We start from the raw sequence: 20,287 nt of genomic DNA on the forward strand, positions 1-20,287 counted from the left end.
AGATGTTCATCCCTATGAACTTTTTTCTTAGAACTTCTTTTCCTGTGACTCTTGTTTTCTTATGCATTTTCATTTGTATTTTCAGTTGTCTCATGGTATTTTTGATTTCCCTTTAATTTCTCTTTGACCCTTTAGTGGGTTAGTAGCATGTTGTTTAATTTCCACATATTTGTAAAATGTTCAGTTTTATTCCTTGAATTGACTTCCAGCCTCATAACGGTGGAGAGAAAACACTCCAGTCTTCCTCCTGTGTTTCTTCTTTACTATCACAATACTACCACACTCACAATACTTCTGATACCCCTGGTCACAAGATATGTAGGGATTTTGCCACATCAAGCAGTTCTCTGTGACACCAATTGGTGTACTAAAATTTACACTTAACCCAATTCTAACACTGTCTGTCTGGAGATAGCATCAGACTGCCCAAGTTGGGGGCTCTGTCCTTCAAGACCATGCCCCACCCACTTCAGCTGCCAAACACAAGTGCTAAATCCCCTGGTTACCACAGTCTCTGTCTGACTTGGCTACAGATTGAAGATTCCCTTGATCCCCTCCCCACTGAATTCGATAATTTGTTGAATAGCTCACAGAATTCAGGGGAACACTTCTTTGCATTTACCAGCTTATTAAAGGATATGAGTAGCCAGAAGAAGAAATACATGTCTGGGTCTGGGAAGGTCCTGAGTGCAGCAGATTCTGTTTCAGTGGAGATGGGCAGTGGAGTTGGACATCACCTTCCTGGTATGTGGATTTATTTACAAGTTGGAAGCTGTCTGAGGGAAATCCCTGGGCTTTGGGGATTATTATGGAGGATTCTGCACATAGACATGATCCATATTAACTTCATTTTTTAGCCCCTACTCTCCTTTCTAGAGAAGCATGTGTGCAAAATGTTGGGCTGAAGAGTCCAAGCTCTTAAATGCCTTTTTTTTTTTTTCTAGTGACCAGCTTCCATTCAGCAGCCATCTCACCCTGAGTTGCCTCTTTAGAACAAAAGTTGCTCCTAGTGCTCTTATCAGTTAGAAATTTACAAGGGTTTTAGGAGCCCTGTATCAAATATCATGGGTCTTCTTGAAATGGAACCTGGCTTTCTCCAGACTGAGCTATTAAGGTATAAATTTAGGCTGCTTATTTGAAATATTTTTTTAATGTAGGCATTTAGAGTTATAAATGTCCCTCTTAATAGTGCATTCCCATACATTTTAATATTTTTTGTTCCATTATCTTAAATTATTTTCTAATTTTCCTTTTATTATTGTGTGTGATCCATTTGATTTTTGGAATATAATATATAATTTCCATGTATCCGTGAACGTCTCAATTTCATTTTGTTACTGTTTTTTGTTGTTATTCTGCTGTGGCTAGAGACCATACATTGTATAATTTGAATATTTTAAATTTATTGAGACATTTAAAATTCTCTACTGATATTCTGTCTTGGAAAATGGTTATGTGCACTTGCACAGATTTCATATTTTGATGTTTTGCAATGACTTATTCTATAGATGTCTCATAGGTATAATTGGTTTATAGTGTTATTGCAGTCTTCCATTTCCTTGTTGATCTTATGCCCAATTTTTCTATCCATTATTAAGTTTATGGTAATAAATTATCCAACTATTAATACTGGATTATCTATTTTTAATTTTGACCTGCTTTTGCTTCATATATTTTGATATCTGCTGTTCAGTGCATATATCTTTATAACTGATATATATTCCATATAGATTCATACTTTTAGAATTATAAAATATATTTCTTGATCTCTAGTAACATTTTTAGTTTCAAGTCTCTGTGGCTTATGTAATAATATATATCATATGTATATAATAGTCATCCTGGGTTTCTTATGGTTGCTGTTCATATGATATATATTCTTCTATCTTTTACTTCAGTCCATTTGTATCTTTGAATTTATACTGTCTTTTTCAGTAGAATAATAGAATATTTTAAATACAATCTCTAATATGTTATCTTTTGATTGAACTTTTACTTTATTTACACTTAGAATTGATATTACTATTGGTGGATTTATATCTGTCCTTTTAGTTTTGTGTCATGCTGCTGTTCAGGAAGTGGGGGCTCAAGAAGTTCAGTATTTTTGTGGATTATATTTCATGATAGTTGATTACAAAATGTTGGGTGTAAGTCCCCATGTTATATAGTAAATCTCTGTTACTATTTTATGTATAGTAGTTTTTGTCTTTTACCCCCATATTCTTTATTTTTTTTTTCATCTTTTTGCCTTTCCTAGGGCCGCACCCATGGCATATGGAGATTCCCAGCCTAGGGATCTAATGGGAGCTGTAGCTGCCGGCATACACCAGAACCACAGCAATGCGGGATCCCAGCCGCGTCTGCGACCTACACCACAGCTCATGGCAATGCAAAATCCTTAACCCACTGAGCAAGGCCAGGGATCGTACCTGCAACCTCATGGTTCCTAGTCAGATTCGTTAACCACTGCGCCATGAGGAGAACTCCTACCCCCATAATCTTAATTTGATCTTTCCCTCTCTAGTTAGGTAACCATAAATTTATTGTCTATGTCTGTGTCAGTTTGTCTTGCATGTAGATTCATTTCTGTTGCTTTTTAGATTCAACATGTGATATCGTGTAGTATTTGCCTTTCTCTGACTTATATCACTATGTAAAATATTATTTAGGTCAATTTATGTTGCTGCAAATGCCAATTTTTCTTAAGACAATTGTCTGCTAATAGGCACAGGGTTACCTCATGTTTTGGCTATTGTATACCATGCTGCTGTGAACACTGAGGTACATATATCTTTTTTTTAATTTATTTTTTTTTAATTACTCAATGAATTTATTACATTATAGTTGTACAATGATCATCACAACAGTTTCAGAAGGAGAGGTGTTAGCTCTTCTATAAATGTTTGACAGAATTTACCTGTGAAGCCATCTGGTCCTGGACCTTTGTTTATTGGAAGTTTTTTAATCACAGTTTCAATTTCAGTTCTTGTGATGGGTCCATTCATCTTTTCTATTTTGTCTTGGTTTAGTCTTGGGAGATTGTACTTTTCTAAGAATTTGTCAATTTCTTCTAGGTTTTCCATTTTATTGGCATATAGTTGCATATATTAGTCTCTTAAGACCCTTTGTATTTCTGTGATGTCCGTTGTTACTTCTCCTTTTTCATGTATAATTTTATTGATTTGAGTCTTCTCACTTTTTATTTTATTTTATTTTATTTTTTTATAATTTTTTTTTATTTTCCCATTGTACAGCAAGGGGGTCAGGTTATCCTTACATGTATACATTACAATTACATTTTTCCCCCACCCTTTCTTCTGTTGCAACATGAGTATCTAGACATAGTTCTCAATGCTACTCAGCAGGATCTCCTTATAAATCTATTCTAAGTTGTGTCTGAGAAGCCCAAGCTCCTGATCCCTCCCACTCCTTCCCCCTCCCATCAGGCAGCCACAAGTCTCTTCTCCAAGTCCATGATTTTCTTTTCTGAGGAGATGTTCATTTGTGCTGGATATTAGATTCCAGTTATAAGTGATATCATATGGTATTTGTCTTTTTCTGGCTCATTTCACTCAGTATGAGATTCTCTAGTTCCATCCATGTTGCTGTAAATGGCATTATGTCATTCTTTTTTATGGCTGAGTAGTATTCCATTGTGTATATATACCACCTCTTCCGAATCCAATCATCTGTCATGGATATTTGGGTTGTTTCCATGTCCTGGCTATTGTGAATAGTGCTGCAATGAACATGTGGGTGCACGTGTCTCTTTTAAGTAGAATTTTGTCTGGATAGATGCCCAAGAGTGGGATTGCAGGGTCATATGGAAGTTCTATGTATAGATTTCTAAGGTATCTCCAAACTGTTCTCCATAGTGGCTGTACCAGTTTATATTCCCACCAACCCACAGCAAATATAATACTCAATGGGGAAAAACTGAAAGCCTTCTCACTCAAATTGGGAACAAGACAGGGATGCCCACTCTCACCACTGCTCTTCAACATAGTTTTGGAAGTCCTAGCCACAGCAATTAGACAAACAAAAGAAATAAAAGGCATCCATATAGGAAGAGAAGAGATAAAACTGTCACTGTATGCAGATGACATGATACTATACATAGAAAACCCTAAGGACTCACTTTTTATCTTGATAAGTCTGGCTAGGGGTTTATCAATTTTGTTGATCTTTTCAAAGAAGAAATTTTATAGGGTTTCCATCCCACAGCCCAAGCACATCCCCCCAGCCCCCAAACTGTCTCCTCTGGAGGTGATAAGGTTTTCAATGTCTGTGAGTCAGCATCTGTTCTGCAAAGAAGTTCAGTCTGTCCTTTTTTCAGATTCTATGTGTCAGTGAAAGCATTTGATGTTGGTGTCTCACTGTATGGCTGACTTCACTTAGCATGCTAATTTCTAGGTCCACCCGTGTTGCTAAAAATGCCAGTATTTCGTTCCTTTTAATGGCTGAGTAATATTCCATTGTGCATATGTACCACATCTTCTTGATCCACTCCTCTGTTGATGGACATTTAGGTTGTTTCCCTGTCTTGGCTATTGTAAATAGCACTGCAGTGAACATTGGAGTACCTGTGTCTTTTCGACTCGTGGTTTTCTCTGGATAGATGCCCAGCAGTGGGCTTGCTGGATCAAATGGTAGTTCTATGTTTAGTGTTCTGAGGAATCTCCATACTGCTTTCCACAGTGGTTGCACCAATTTACAATCCCACCAACAGTGTACTAGGGTTCCTTTTTCTGCACACCCTCTCCAGCACTAATTATTTGTAGACTTTTGGATGATGGCCATTCTGGCTGGTGTTTGGTGGTAGCGCATTGTGGTTTTGATTTGCATTTCTCTAATAATGAGTGATGTTGAACATCTGTTCATGTGTTTTTGGCCATCTGTATGTCTTGTTTGGAGAACTGTCTGTTTAGATCTTCTGCCCATTTTTCGATGGGGTTGGTTCTTTTGTTTTGTTTTGTTTTGTTTTTTTGGTATGGAGCTGCAGAAGGTGTTTATAAATTTTGGAGATTAATCCCTTGTCAGTTGAATCACTCGCAGATTTTCTCCCGTTCTGTGGGTTTTCTTTTCGTTTTGTTTGGGGTTTCCTTTGCTGTGCAGAAACTTTTCAGTTTGATTATGTTCCATTTTTTTATTTTTGTTTTTACTGCCATTACTCTAAGAGGTGGGCCTGAGAAGATGTTGCTGTCATTTATGTCAGAGAGTTTTTGGCCTATGTTTTCCTCTAAGAGTTTTAGAGTGTCTAGTCTTATATCTAGGTCTTTAATCCATTTGGAGTTTATTTTTGTGTATGGTGTTAGGGAGTGTTCTTTTTTTTTTTTTTTTTTTTTTTTTTTTTTTTCTTTTCTTGGCTCTCGCATATGGAGGTTCCAGCTAGGGTCCAATCAACTGTAGCCCAGCCTACACCAGAGCCACAGCAACTCGGATCCGGCCGCGTCTGCACCTACACCACAGCTCACGCACGCCGATCGTTAACCCACTGAGCAAGGCAGGACGAACCGCAACCTCATGGTCTAGTCGATTCGTTAACCACTGCGCACACGGAACTCGAGGAGTGTTCTAATTTCATTCTTTTCTATGTGCCTGTCCAGTTTTCCCAGCACTGCTTATTGAACAGGCTGTCTTTTCTCCATTGTATATTCTTGCCTCCTTTGTCATAGATGAGTTGGCTGTAGGTGCGTGGGTTGAATTCTGGGCTTTCTATCCTGTTCCACTCATCTCTATTTCTGTCTTTGTGCCAGTACCATATGGTTTTGATGATTGTTGCTTTGTGGTATAGTCTGAAGTCTGGGAGCCTGATTCATCCAGCTCCATGGTTCTTTTTCAGGATGCCTTTGGCTATTCTGGGACTTTGGTACTTCCAAACGAACTTTGAAATGTTGTTCGAGTTCTGTGAAAAGTGGCCTTGGTAATTTGATAGGGAGTGCATTGAATCTGTAGATTGCCTTGGGTAGTATAGTCATTTTGATAATATTGCCTCTTCTAATCCAAGAGCATGGTATGTCTTTCCATCTGTTCGTGTCATCTTTGATTTCTTTTATTTGCATCTTATAGTTTTCAGAGTACCGGTCTTTTGTCTCTTTAGGTGGATTTACTCCTAGGTATTTTATTCTTTTGGATGTGATGGTGAGCAGGATTGCTTCCCTAATTTCTCTTTCTGATCTTCCATTGGTAGTGTATAGAAATGCCATCGATTTCTGTGTATTAATTTTGTATCCTGCAACTTTGCCAAATTCATGGATGAGTTCTAACAGTTTTCTGGTAGAGTCTTTAGGATTCTCTGGGTATAGTATCATGTCATCTGCAAATAGGGATAGTTTTACTTCTTCCTTTCCAATTTAGATTCCTTTTATCTCTTTTATTTCTCTGATTGCTGTGGCTAGGACTTCCAAAACTATGTTTAAGAGTAGTGGCGATAGCAGACATCTCTGTCTTGTTCCTGATCTCAGCGGGAATTCTTTCAGCTTTTCACCATCGAGAATGATGTTCGCTGTGGGCTTGTCATATGCAGCCTTTATTATGTTGAGGTAGGTTCCCGCTATGCCCCCTTTCTGAAGGGTTTTTATCAGAAATGGGTGTTGGATTTTGTCAAAGGCTTTTTCTGTGTCTATTGAGAGGATCATATGGTTTTTATTCTTCAGTTTGTTAATGTGTTGTCCCACACTGATGGATTTGTGGATATTGAAGAACCCTTGCTTCCCTGGGATAAATCCCACTTGATCATGATGTACAACCCTTTTAACATATAATTGGATGTGGTTTGCTAGTATTTTGTTGAGAATTTTTGCATTGATGTTCATCAGGTGAAATTGGCCTGTAGTTTTCTTTTTTTGTGGAATCTTTGTCTGGTTTTGGTATCAGGGTGATGGTGGCCTCATAGAATGAGTTTGGGAGTGGCCCTTCCTCTGCAGTTTTTTGAAGTAGTTTCAGAAGGAGAGGTGTTAGCTCTTCTCTCAATGTTTGATAGAATTTGCCTGTGAAGCCATCTGGTCCTGGACTTTTGTATGTTGGAAGTTTTTTAATCACAGTTTCAATTTCAGTTCTTGTGATGGGTCCATTCATCTTTTCTATTTCATTTTGGTTTAGTCTTAGAAGATTGTACTTTTCTAAGAATTTGTTCATTTCTTCTAGGTTTTCTGTTTTATTGGCATATAGTTGCATATATTAGTCTCTTAAGATCCTTTGTATTTCTGTGATGTCTGTTGTTAATTCTCCTTTTTCATTTCTAATTTTATTGATTTGAGTCCTTTCTCTTTTTTTCTTGATAAGTCTGGCTAAGGGTTTATCAATTTTGTTGATCTTTTCAAGGAAACAACTTTTCATTTCCTTGATCTTTTTTATGGTTTTCTTCGTTTCTATTTCATTGATTTCTGCTCTGATCTTCATGATTTCTTTCCTTCTGGTAACTTTAGGTCTTGTCTGTTCTCTCTTGAGCTGCTTCAGATGTAAAGTTAGCTTCTTTTTTTTTTTTTTTTGTCTGTTTGCTATTTCTTGGGCTGCTCCCGCGGCATATGGAGGTTCCCAGGCTAGGGGTTGAATTGGAGCTGTAGCCACCGGCCTACACCAGAGCCACAGCAATGCAGGATCCGAGCCACGTCTACAACCTACACCACAGCTCACGGCAATGCCAGATCCTTAACCCACCGAGCAAGGCCAGGGACCGAACCCGCAACCTCATGGTTCCTAGTTGGATTCGTTAACCACTGAGCCACGATGGGAACTCCAAGTTAGCTTCTTTATTTGAGCTTTTGCTTGTTTCCTGCTTGGGCTTGTATTGCTATAAACTTTTCTCTTAGAATGGCTTTTGCTGCATACTATAGGTTTTGGAGTGTTGTATCTTTGTTGCCATTTGCTGCTAGGTATTTTAAAATTTCCTCTTTGATTTCTTCAGTGACCCATTGGTTGTTTAGTAGCATGTTGTTGAGTCTCCATGTGTTTGTGGTTTTTGCAGTTTTTTTCTTATTGTTGATTTCCAGTCATGTAGCGTTTTGTTTGGAAAAGATGCTGGATATGATTTCAATTTTCTTAAAGTTACTGAGGTTGGATTTGTAGCCCAGGATATGATCAATCTTAGAGAATGTTCCATGTGCCCTTGAGAAGAATGTGTATTCTGCTGCTTTTGGATGGAATGTCCTATAAATATCTATGAAGTCCATCTGTTTTAATGCATCATTCAGGGTCTGTGTTTCCTTATTGATTTTCTGTCTGGATGATCTGTCCCTTGCTGTAAGTGGGGTGTTCATGTACCCCACTATGGTTGTGCTATTGTTGATTTGTCCTTTTAAGGTTGTTAGCAGTTGCCTTATATATTGTTGGGAAGCTAGGTTGGGTGTGTAGATATTTAAAATTGTTATATCTCCTTCTTGGATTGATCATTTGCTCATTATGTAGTGACCTTCTTTGTCCCTTAAAATATTCTTCATTTTAAAGTCTATTTTGTCTGATATGAGTATTGCTATTCCAGCTTTCTTTTGATTCCCATTTGCATAGAATATTTTCTTCTGCCTTCTCACTTTCAATTTGAATGTGTCCCTAGAAGTGAAGTGGGTCTCTTGAAGACAGCATATATTTCCATTCAGCCAGTCTATGTCTTTTGTAGGGCATTTAGTCCATTAACATTTAAGGTAATTATTGATATGTATGTTCTTATTGCCATTTTATTAATTGCTTTGGATTTGTTTTTGTTGCTTGATTTCCTTTCCTTCTTCTCTTGTTCTTTCCCCTTGTGGTTTGAAGGCTATCTTTCGTGTTGTATTTGAGTTGATTTTTCTTATTTGTTTGTGTATCAATTGTAGATTTTTGGTTTGCAGTTATTCCGAAGTTTTGATGTAAGAGTCTATGTATATACGAGATTGTTTTAAGTTGTTGGTCTCTTAATTGCAAGTGCATCTCCAGTATCCTGCATTTGTACCCACCTCTTCTCATGATTTCTGATTTTGGTGGCATATTTGTCTGTGGATGATTGCGTATCTTTACTGTATATATACCTTTATTGGTGAGCCTTGTCATTTGTGGCATTTTATTTTCCTGTTGCTGTCTTTTCTTTTCTGTCTAGAGAAGTTCCTTTAATATTTGTTGTAAAGCTGGTGTAGTGTTGCTGAACTCTCTTAGGTTTTGCTTATCTGTGAAACTTTTGATTTCTCCTTCAAATCTGAATGAGAGCCTTGCTGGGTAAAGTGATCTTGGTTGGAGGTTTCTTCCTTTTGTCAAATGAAGTACATCATGACACTCCCTCGTGGCCTGAAGAGTTTCTGCTGAAAAATCTGCTGATAACCTTATTGAGGTTCCCTTGTGTATTATTTGTTTTCTTTTTCCTAGCTGCTTTCGAGATTTTCTCTTTGTCTTTAATTTTGGTCAGTTTGATTAATATGTGTCTCAGTGTATTCCTCCTTGGGTTTTTTTTTTTTTTTTATTTGGTACTTGTTGTGTTTCCTGGGTTGGAGTGAGTGGTTCCTTTCCCATGTTAGGGAATTTTCAGCTATTATTTCTTGGAATATTTTTTCTGTCCCCTTCTCTCTCTCTCTTCTCCTTCTGGCACCCCTATGATATAGATGTTGGTGCATTTAACATTGTCCCAGAGTTCTCTGAGACTCTCTTCATTTGTTTTCAATCTTTTTTCTCTTTTCTGTTCTGCATTTGTAATTTCCACTAATCTCTCCTCCACCTGGCTTCTTCATTCTTCTGCCTCCTGTGTTCTGCTGTTGGATGCTTCTAGTGAATATTTTTATTTCAGTTATTGTATTTTTCATCTCTTCTTGTTTAAGTTTTATATCTTGTATCTCTTTGCTCAGTGTTTCCTGTAAGTTATCCATCTTTGCCTCCAGTTTATTTCCAATGTCTTGCATCATCTTCAGCATCAAAAGTCTAAAGTCTTTTTCCTGGAGGGTGAGAATCTCCTCATTGCTTAGCTGATTGTCTTGGATTTTTTCTTTCTCCCTCGTCTGAGTTATAGTCTCTGTCTTTTCACTTTTATAGGTTTTTGGTATGGTGACCTTTGTACAGAGAACAAAGTTGTAGCCTCTTTTGTCTGCTCCCCCCCCATGGCTGAATTTGGTATGGGAGGGCTTGCTGTAGGCTTCCTGATGGGAGGGGCTGATGCCTGCCCACTGGTAGGTGGAGATGATTCTAATCCCTCTCGTGGGTGTGGCTTTGTCTCTGGATGGGACTAGAGGCATCTGTGTGCCTGCTGGGGTCTTTAGGTAGCCTGTTTAATGAGGGGTGGGGCTGTGATCCCACCTGGATTGTTATTATTCCTGGGGCTTCTTAGTGCTGATTGATGGGTGGTGCCAGATTTTCCCAAAATGGCCCCCTCCAGAGAAGGGCATGCTCCTGAATATTCCCAAGAGCTTTGCTTTTGATGTCCTTCCCTCATATCACCACGTTCACCCCTGTTTTCCCAGGAGGTCCTCCAAGAACTGCAGTCAGGTTGGACCCAGGTTCCTATGGATACTTTGCTTTGCCCTGGGACCCAGTGCACATGAAAGTATTGTGTGTGCCTTTTAAGAATGGGGTCTCCGTTTCCCCCCATCCCATGATGCTCCTGCATACAAGCCCCACTGGCCTTCAATGCCAGATGCTTCAGGGGCTCTTTCTCTCAGTGCCAGATCCCCACACCTGAGAGTTTGATGTGGGGCTCTGAACTCTCACTCCTGTAGGTGGGTCTGTGAACCAGTTAGATTCCAGTCTATGGGGCTTCCCACACAGGAGGTATAGTGTTGTTTATATCGTGAAACCACCCCTCCTACCTCTTGATGTGTCCTCCTCTTTTTCTTCTGGAGTAGGATATCTTTTTTAAGTTTTCTGGTCCATTAGGATGAAGAATGCTCAGCTTAGTTGTGAATTTTGTTGTTTTTAGGAGAGAAGTTGAGCTCCAGTCCTTCTATTCCTCCATCTTAATCCCATCTCTCCCCAAAGTGTAATTCTTGACCACATCACTCTTACTTAAAGAACTTTTTTTCCCAATCACCTTCCTCTGTTGTTAGCCTTTTTTTCTGGGGGATCCCCTCTTCCAGGTAACACATATTCCTTCTCCAAAGTCCATTGCTTTGGCCATATGCTGAGGTGAAGTGCATGGGGCTCCGGAGGCAGCCAGGGGTCAAGGTGGGGTGGGGTGGCCCAGCGGGAGGAGGAGGGAAAATGGTGGGCGGGGACCAGCAGGCAGATGAGAGGGATGCTCGGCCCCTGGGGTGCCCCCAGCCCCTTTCCAGAGGCCTTACCCCCCGGCACCCGCCAGCTGGCAGCAGGAAAATCCCCCTTCATCAGGCTTTATCAGGCCAGGGAGGAGAAACTCTTGCCGCAGCCCTGAAGTGGGTGAGTGGGCACCTGGGGGTCAGGGGCCCACTTGTGTGTCTGTCCCTGTGCAGGGTCAAGAAGCTGCCTACTCCAAGTGGCTGCCCAACCCACCCCCTCCAACCTGGCCCGACCCCCTCCTTGCCCAAACTGCTTGCCCTTGGAGACCACTGCTGCTGCAGGGCTGGCAGTTTCTCTTCCCCTTCAAGCAGTTCCATGAACAGCCTGGGCCTGGGGTAGGGAGAGAAGAAGGGGAAGGGGCGGAGATCGATCAAGTAGGTTTTATCCCAGGGATGGAAGGATTTTTCAGTATACACAAATCACTCTATGTTGTACACCATGTCAACAAACTGAAGAATAAAAACCATATGGTCATTCCAAAAGATGCTGAAAAAGACTGACAAAATTCAACCCCCCTTTTACATTAACCCTCCAGAATGTAGGCATAGAGGGGGCCTACCTGAACAAAATAATGGCCATAAATGACAAACCCATATCTAACATCCTTCTCAGTGTTGAAAAGTGAAAGCACTTCTGCTAGGATCATGAACCAAACAACAATGTCCATCCTTGCCACTTTTATTCATCATAGTTTTGGAAGTCCTCCTTATAACATTTAGAAAAGAAAAAGAGGAGTTCTCATCATGGTGCTTTAGAAATGAATCTGACTAAGGATCATGAGGTTGTGGGTTCAATCCCTGGCCTTGCTCAGTGGGTTGAGGATCTGGCATTGCCTTGAGCTGTGGTGTAGGTTGCAGACAGGGCTCAGTTCTGGCATTGCTGTGGCTGTGGCATAGGCCATTGGTGACATCTCCGGTTAGACCCCTAGCCTGGGAACCTCCATATGCCACAGATGTGGCCCTCAAAAAGACAAATAAAAAAAATGAAAAAAGAAAAAAGAAAAGAAAAAGAAACAAAAGAAATCAAGAATGGAAAAGAAGTAAAACTGTCACTGTTTGCAGATGACATGATACTACACATAGCACCTCCTATAGATGCTACCAGAACATTACTAATGATCATCAATAAATCTGGCAAAGTTGCAGGATGCAAAATTAATACACAGAAATCCCTTGCAATCCTATTACTAACAACAAAAGATCAGAAAGAGAAATTAAAAAAAAATCCCATTACCATTGCATCAAAGAGAATAAAATATGTACCTTACTTAAGAGGAAAAAGACCTGAACTCTGAAAACTACAAAAGACTGATGAAGGAAATTGAGGATAACACAAACAAATGGAAAGGTATGCTATATTCTTGTATTGGAAGAATCAATATTGCCAAAATGACTATACTTTACAAGGGCATCTACAGATTCAGTGCAATCCCTATTCAAATACCAAGGGCATTATTCACAGAAGCAGAAGCAAAAACTTTACCATATTTATGGAAACACAAAAGAACCCAAATAGGCCGAGCAATCTTGAGAAAGAAAATCAGGCTGGAGGAATCAATCTCTGTGACCTCAGACTATGCTACAAAGCTACAGTCATCAAAAGAGTATGGTACTAACACAAAAAGAGAAATCTATTTCAATGTAACACCATAGGAAGTCCAGAAAATATAACCATGCACATGTGGTCAACTAATCTAAAGGATGCAAGACTATGCAACAGAGAGAAAAAGAAACTCTTCCATAAGTGGTGGTAGGAAACCTGGACAGCTATATGTAAATGACTGAAATTAGAACACTCTCTGACACTCTACAGAAAAATAAACTCTAAATGGTTTAAAGATCTAAATGTAAGACTGAATACTACAAAACTCCTGAGGAAAACATGGGCAAAACACTCTATGACATAAACAGAAACAGTAGCTTTTTGGACCTGGCTCTTAGAGTAAAGAAAATTAAAAAGATATAAGTATATAAGTATAAACACTTCTTCACAGCAAATGAAGTCATAAACAAAATGAAAAAACAAACTACAGAAGGGGAGGAAGTATTGGCAAAGTGACTAATGAGGGAATAGTTTTCAAACATATGGAAAAAACTCATGCAGTTTAATAACAGAAAAAAAAATCCAGAAATGGGCAGAAGATCTAAATAAGCATTTCTCCAAAGAAGACATAGATAGCCAACAAAAGATGACATGAAAAGATCCTCAAAAGTGCTAATTATCAGAGAAAAGCAAATCAAACTGCAACAAGGTAATCATCACTACTCAATATTATAGAAATTTTGTGGTCATATCTCTGTAAACATTATAGTCTAGCTTTCAATCATTATTGCCTCTATTTCTCAACAGCCTGTTAAATGATGTGCCTTTGCAATCCAATTCAGTGACAATATCTGATGTTTATTAGAAAACTTCATTTCTCTTCCTTTCCTTACCTTTAGTTTTATGCCTAACTCATTACTAGATACTTTAAAGTTGTTATAATTATGTTTTCAACTTACCTATCCAGCATCATCTGCCTCCTTTCTCAGCCTCTTCCTGTTTAGATTAACCTTAGACCTCTTGGGAATTGTCATTAACATTCTGCTTGCTTTTAGTCTGTGGCTTCCCCACCCCTGCCCTATCATTTCTTATTCCTGCACATCCCTCCGATCTCCCCTTAATTATCAACGTCTCAGAGGTAATTGCTCTGATTCCTTCTGGATGCTTCCTTGGCAGTGTGATGTTTCCTTACCGTGACACTTTTCACTTGATGTTTATGACTTGCTTGCATTCTGTCTTTCCAGGTAGAGTGCCGGGTGGTAGAAAATGTATCTATACTTTTTCTCTGCCTACCAGCACTTACTCCTGGTATATGCTAGTCATTTAATGTTATGATAATGAATGTCTGATGCCTTATTATATGTTAAAAAACGAGGATGGTAATAACTGACATATTCTCAAAGTCTCCCAGAGGTCCCTTTATTTCATAAATATATTGAAATTCAGCGAGTTGAGGTGGTATAGAAATGAAAATTTGTGGTTTTAATTGGCAGGTCATTCTATCCAGCTTGCCACATCTCTCACTGTAATCAAACATTCGAACTAAAGAGTGGAGGATTATTCCTACTGAAAACGTAAAGTGAAAAAAGCACAACAAACAAGAATCAGGTTACCTTAGGTAGGGGTTTGGCAGGTTTGCAATGGAAGCCTCCAATAAATTCAAAATTTGGTAGCAGTGGGTGAGGAAATTTAAAATCCCAATAGTTTCGAATGAGCCACATGTCAGCTTTCCCCATTGTCTCAAATATTGTGGTGGGCATTCCTGAAAGATAAAGCAAAGCAGTAACTAAAGTTAGATGAAATGAGAATATAGTCATGTGCATTCATTAGATAAATTTTGGAAAGGAGTTAGGAATGACGTAGCCAGAGATGTTTGCAAATGTCTGTTCTTGATAAAGCAGTTATGTATCTTTGTGTAAAGTATATCAGCTCATCTCATATAATTCAGAAATGGAGGTACACCAGTGAAAGCAATTTCTAAATACTCCCCAGATTTTTGTGTTACACACACCTGTGTGAGTCCTCAGTCTACTTGTCATCATTTATTATGACATTCTATGAGGCTTAGAGTGACCTTTTTTAGTTGAACAAAGAACTTTAGTAATGGGTATATAATTGTTTGGAGAAATCCTAAGCATTTCAGCATGTGGTTGATGATTTCGTGGAGTGTCTGAAACAATAATGCTCCACAGTGTTTCAACTTACCCAATAATTTAATATTTCCAAAGTACGTACAGTATTGATGGATCATTTTATATTTTCATTTTTCATCATTTCACTTGTAAGAGAGAAATTCGTGGGGTTTAATATTTACACACCAAGTCATTAGGAAACTTAGGTCTTCATATTACCAATTAAAAATATGACTTACCTAGTGCTTTGCTGTAAAATTGATTCCACTTCTTACCATATACCTGGAACCAAAAGTCAAAGTAAAGTATATATATCATATTTTTAACCCTCTCCATGAATGTCATGTGATCATTAAATTCTGACACAAGAACAGGTACATAGGACGGTGGGAATGGAAGCTTTCCACTGAATTTTTCAATTGAATAACCAGGAGAGAAGCGGAGGCTGTATACCAGCGGTATGTTGAGTATCTCAGCCACCAGCTCAGCACAGGGTAAGATGGGATCTGCAAGGATGACATCAAACCTTGATTCTTGTAGTTTTGTCATAAGTTTCTTGTTCAAGACAGCATCTTTACAGATCTTCAGTGAAACATCAGAAAGTCCTGAAAATATATTTTGCGCTGTTGTAATTTTTGTCCAAAATGAATGTTTTGCCCCCTGTATCCATTCAGTGAGAAGCTGCTGGAAGAAATTCTCATAATCCTCTTGACTTACAGATGCAGGGAAACTCTCAAATTTGATAGTAGGTGATTTGTTGGGATCAACAAGAATGGCAGCTGATGATTTTAGAACAGTCACCTCATGACCCCTGGTGACAAGTTCCTCCAGAATTATCTTCATATTAATCCAGTGACTATATTCCATTGGCCACACCAGCACCTTTCCACACCTGCCAGAGCTAAAGTAGCAAGTCAGCTGTAGCAGCAGCAGAAGTGAGAGCCATTTCAGTGACATCTTGTCCACTATTACTTTTAAGAAATTATGTATCTTTTGCTTTTGCTCATGTTTATACCCGAGGAGCCACCAATCATGGAGTTGTTTAAAGTGTAACACCCACACCTGCAGTAAATAATTTATAAGAATTGGCAGCAGCTATGGCAAGCAACTGAACGGACAAAGTGTAGACCATTTCATGCTTGGGCAATGTGTTTACCTTTGTTTTGTTTGTGCTTTACCCCTTGACACGCCAATGACCTTGCACATGCAAACCAACTATATTGTGCAAGGGATAAGTCTTTCGTAAAATCAATAGAAATTGAGGGGCTCGCTTGTCTGCATTCTTCCTGACAGGTAATGAGAGAAAAGATGCTATGAGTCGGTGGAGTGTTGTGAGGGCCAACACGTGTATCCCCCACAGAAACAACAAAGACAATAAACGAGCCACTACGAACCAATGTGATTTACTTTGGGAAAGCTCTGGGCTACAATGCAGAAGCAGCAGGTGCTTGGTTCCCAGGGGAATGGAGACAGATCCCCACCCCCCAAATGTGGCTTTCACCTTGGAGCCCTGCTGCGGACATGGGTACTGCCAGCACAAAATCTACACCCGCTCCCAGAATGTGGATGCTCCAGTTGGGCATCAGGAAACACTGGCCTGCGGAAAACCACTGCCTGCATAGATTAACCACCTACAAGGATTGACTGCCCTCTGTCATGAGACTCAACCCCCTACCCCTCCTTTGACCTTCCCCTCCTCCTTCTTTGCTGTTCCTGCCACAAGTTCCCTCCATGACCTCCAACCACTGATTCCCACCACAGATGTTTTTAAGCCTAGCACCTCCTCACAGTCAGAGCTGGTGCCGTCTTGAGCTCAGCCCGTCCCCCTCTGAGGCCTTAATAAATCTCTCCCGCTTTCCCAACTTGGCCTTGCACGTTCTACCCTCGGCAAACCTAACAGCGGGTACCCTACAGAGTTTAGAAACAAAGGATGGCCATGTAGAGAAGCTTAGGAAAGTTGGGATCTCCATCACGCCCTCCTCCAGTTCAGAGCAGCTTAGAAGCAGCAGGGCTCCTTTCAGAGGAATTTCGCTTTAGGAAGAAAGGAGACTAGGAGAAGGTCCATAAGGCTTAATACTGCTGTAGACACTTTCAGCCTTTGCTGCTGAGGGCTTCCCCAGCCCTCCCCAGCACTGAGTCCAGTTGCCAGAGCTGCCCAGGGTCCTTGCAGCCATGTCCTTTCTGAGGCAGGAGCTGTCCCTGTGGTGACCTGACCTTGAGGCCCCATCAGCCCTCTGCCTTGCTTTTCCTGGTTGAGTTGCCACAGTGCCTGCCATTGATGGCCTAGAGCCACTCCTGTCTAGTCTCCTCCCAGGATCTAGGTCAGTGCTTTGTCCTGCCGTGGCCGGGGCTGTGCTGCTGTTGCTTTGCACTCACGCTGTGTTTTTCATTGTGGCTTGGGCTGGCCATTACCTAGCTGAGGTGTCGCTGCTCTGTACTGTATCTGTGGGTCCTAAGTCATGGCCCCAACCTGTCATTCCTTGGGCTAAGGGGCTGCTACTCTGCACTTTACCCTGGGTCCTAAGTCAGTGCTGTGACCTGCCAATACTACTGCCACACCACTGCTGCTCCAAATCCCACCCCATGAGTCCTGACAGGTGGCTTTAACAGGCCATCAGAGGGAACATGCTGCTGCTGCTGCTGCTGCTGCTGCTGCTGCTGCTGCTGCTGCTCTGTGCCTTCTCCTGAGGGCAGAATTGGAATGTTGACCCACCCTCCTGAGGCAGTGCTGCTAGAGGACCCTGCCCTCCTGGGCTTAAGCCGTAGTTGGATCCTCTCATCTCAGGGCCTGTACCAGCTCCCCTCCCCAGAATTATATTCACTCTATGCCGCACACCTAGCAAGACAACTGTATACATGTTTTACCTGCTTGCTTGTTATATTTATTCAGAGAAGAAAGGAGGAGAAATGGGTAGTCACCCAGCCTCGTAAAATTAATTATCTTCCCCGGTGCTCTCTGCTATATCCTGTGGATTGGCACTGCAGTCTGAGTTTACTTTCTTCAGCCTGAACCTTCCTTCAGTTTTTCCCGTAAGGCAGATGTTCCAGCAGTGAATTCTTTTCTCCTGTGAAGGGTCATAGGAATATCTCTGTTTTGCTCTTAATATGGTAAATAGTTTTTGTTCGGTATAGATTTTGATTGATAGTTTTTCTTTCAGTCTTCTGAATATGTCATCCCACTATTACATAACATCCACTGTTTCCGATGAGGTATAAGTCGTGTCTTTTGGAGTTCCCTTGTTTGGATGCATTCTTCTTGGCTTAGTGCTTCAAGGTTTTTGTCATTAGCTTTTAACATTTCACTGAAGTCTGTGTATAGTGCTCCTGTGCTTATTCTACTTGGAATTGGGGATGTATTGATTCACATTTTCCATCATATTTCTTGTGTTTTTGGGCATCATTTTTTAAGTAATTGTTTACTCTTCTCCTTTTTTTTTTTTTTCAGGTACTCCAATTTTGTGGATGTTAGTGTGATTAATTATGTCCCACCTTTCTGGTTTTTTACAAACATTCACTTGTATCATATTTTAGCTACCTGTAAGTAATATTTTATAGTATTTGTCTTCCTCTTATTTCACCTTACTTACAAAATATTTTCTAAGTCCTCCTTGTTACTGCAAATTGCAATATTTCATTTTTTTCTTATGAATGAGTGATATTTTATTGTTCATATATACCACGTCTTTTTAAGACAGTTGTTTATTGATGGGCACTTGGGTTGCTACCATATTGTGCTTCTTGAAATGGTCTTGGTATGAACATCAAGGTGCATGTATGTATCTTTTTCAACTCGAGTTTTTTATTTTTTCCGATATATATACCCAGGAGTGGAATTTCTGGATTTTGTGGTAGTTCTATTTTTAGTTTTCTGAGGACTCTCCACACTGTTTTCCATAGTTGTTTCACCAGTTTACCCAGTCCCAGGATCAGTGCATGAGAGTTCCCCTTTCTCCACATCTTCTTCAAGTTTACTGATTGTAGACGGTTTTGATGATAACCATTCTGACCAGAGTGAAGTGATAACTCATTGTCACTTTGATTCTCAGTTCTTTTTTTAAAAAAATGCAATGTCTTTCATTGTATTTACAGTTGTACAACCATGATCAGAATCCAATTTGAGAACATTTCCATCCAAACCCCCAGTCCATCCCTCCCCCACCACCAACCTGTGTCCTTTGGTAACTGTAAGTTTTTCAAAGACTGTGAGTCAGTTTCTGTTCTGCACAGAAGTTCCTTGTGTCCTTTGTTTTAGATTCTACATATAAGTGACAGCATATGATGTTTGGGTCTCACTTTCTGACTAATTTCTCTTAGCATGATAATTTCTATGTCCGCCCCTGTTGCTGCAAATGCCATTATTTCAGTCCTTTTTCATGGCAAAGCAAAATTCCACTGTATGCATGTAACACATCTTTTTTATCCACTCATCTGCTGATGGACATTTAAATTGCTTCCATGTCCTGGCTACTGCATATAGTGCTGCAGTGAATATTGGGGTACATGTATCTTTTTGCATCATTGTTTTCTCTGGCCAGATGCCCAGGACTGGGACTTCTGGATCATATGATAATTCTATGTTTAGTTTCTTGAGGACTCTCCATACTATTTTCCATAGTGGTTGCACCAATTTATATTCCCACCAACAGTGGAAGAAGGTTCCCTTTTGTCCACACCCTCTCCGGCATTTACATACAGTTTGTAAAGGTTTTGACGATGGCCATTCTGGGCTGGTGTAAGGTGGTACCTCATAGTGGTTTGGGTTTGCATTTCTCTAATAACTAGTGATGTTGAACATCTGATCATGGGTTTTTGACCATCTGTATGTCTTCTTTGGAGAAAGGTATGTTTAGATTGCTTGCCCATTTTTTGATGGGGTTGTTTGTTTGCTTGTTTGTTTGTTTGGTATTTAGCTGCAGAGGGTATTGATATATTTTGGAGATTAATCCCTTGTCAGTCACGTCATTTGCAAATATTTTTCACCATCCTGTGGGTTGTCTTTTTGTTTGTCTAGGATTTGCTTTGCTGTGCGAAAACTTGTAAGTTTAATCAAGTCCCATTGGTTTGTTTTTATTGTCGTGACTCTAGGAGGTGAATCTGGGAAGATATTGCTGCAGTTTATGTCATAGAGTGTTTGGCCTCCGTTTTCCTCTAAGTGTTTTATGGTATCTGGTCTTATATTTAGGTTTTTAATCCATTTCGAGTTTATTTTTGTGTATGGTGTTAGGACGTGTTGTATTTTCACTCTTTTACATGTAGCTATTAAATTTTCCCCGCACGACATATTGAAGGGACTGTCTTTTCCTCCCTTGTATTTTCTCCCCTCCTTTGTCATAGATTAGTTGATGATAGGTGCTTGGGTTTAATTCTGGGCTTTCTACCCTGTCCACTGATCTATATATAGTTCTGTT

General features: G+C 39.9%; 1 protein-coding gene across 2 annotated transcripts in view; it reads right to left on the minus strand.

The window, feature by feature from the left end:
- The window catches only part of LOC110262115 (UDP-glucuronosyltransferase 2B4-like), an 85,407-nt gene extending 69,503 nt beyond the window's left edge, over positions 1-15,904 (minus strand). The window contains exons 1-3 of one of the 2 annotated variants that reach the window (XM_021101406.1): positions 15,119-15,901; positions 14,361-14,509; positions 11,494-11,535 (exon numbers count right to left, since the gene is read on the minus strand). In XM_021101406.1, the coding sequence (XP_020957065.1) occupies positions 11,509-11,535; positions 14,361-14,509; positions 15,119-15,836 (894 nt within the window). In that variant the 5' untranslated portion in view covers positions 15,837-15,901 and the 3' untranslated portion in view covers positions 11,494-11,508. Of the gene's footprint in view, positions 1-11,493; positions 11,536-14,360; positions 14,510-15,118 lie in introns of those variants that run through there. The other variant, XM_021101405.1, reaches the window with a different exon arrangement.

The sequence above is a fragment of the Sus scrofa genome, chromosome 8 (assembly GCF_000003025.6).
Source record: "Sus scrofa isolate TJ Tabasco breed Duroc chromosome 8, Sscrofa11.1, whole genome shotgun sequence".
NCBI lineage: Eukaryota > Metazoa > Chordata > Mammalia > Artiodactyla > Suidae > Sus > Sus scrofa.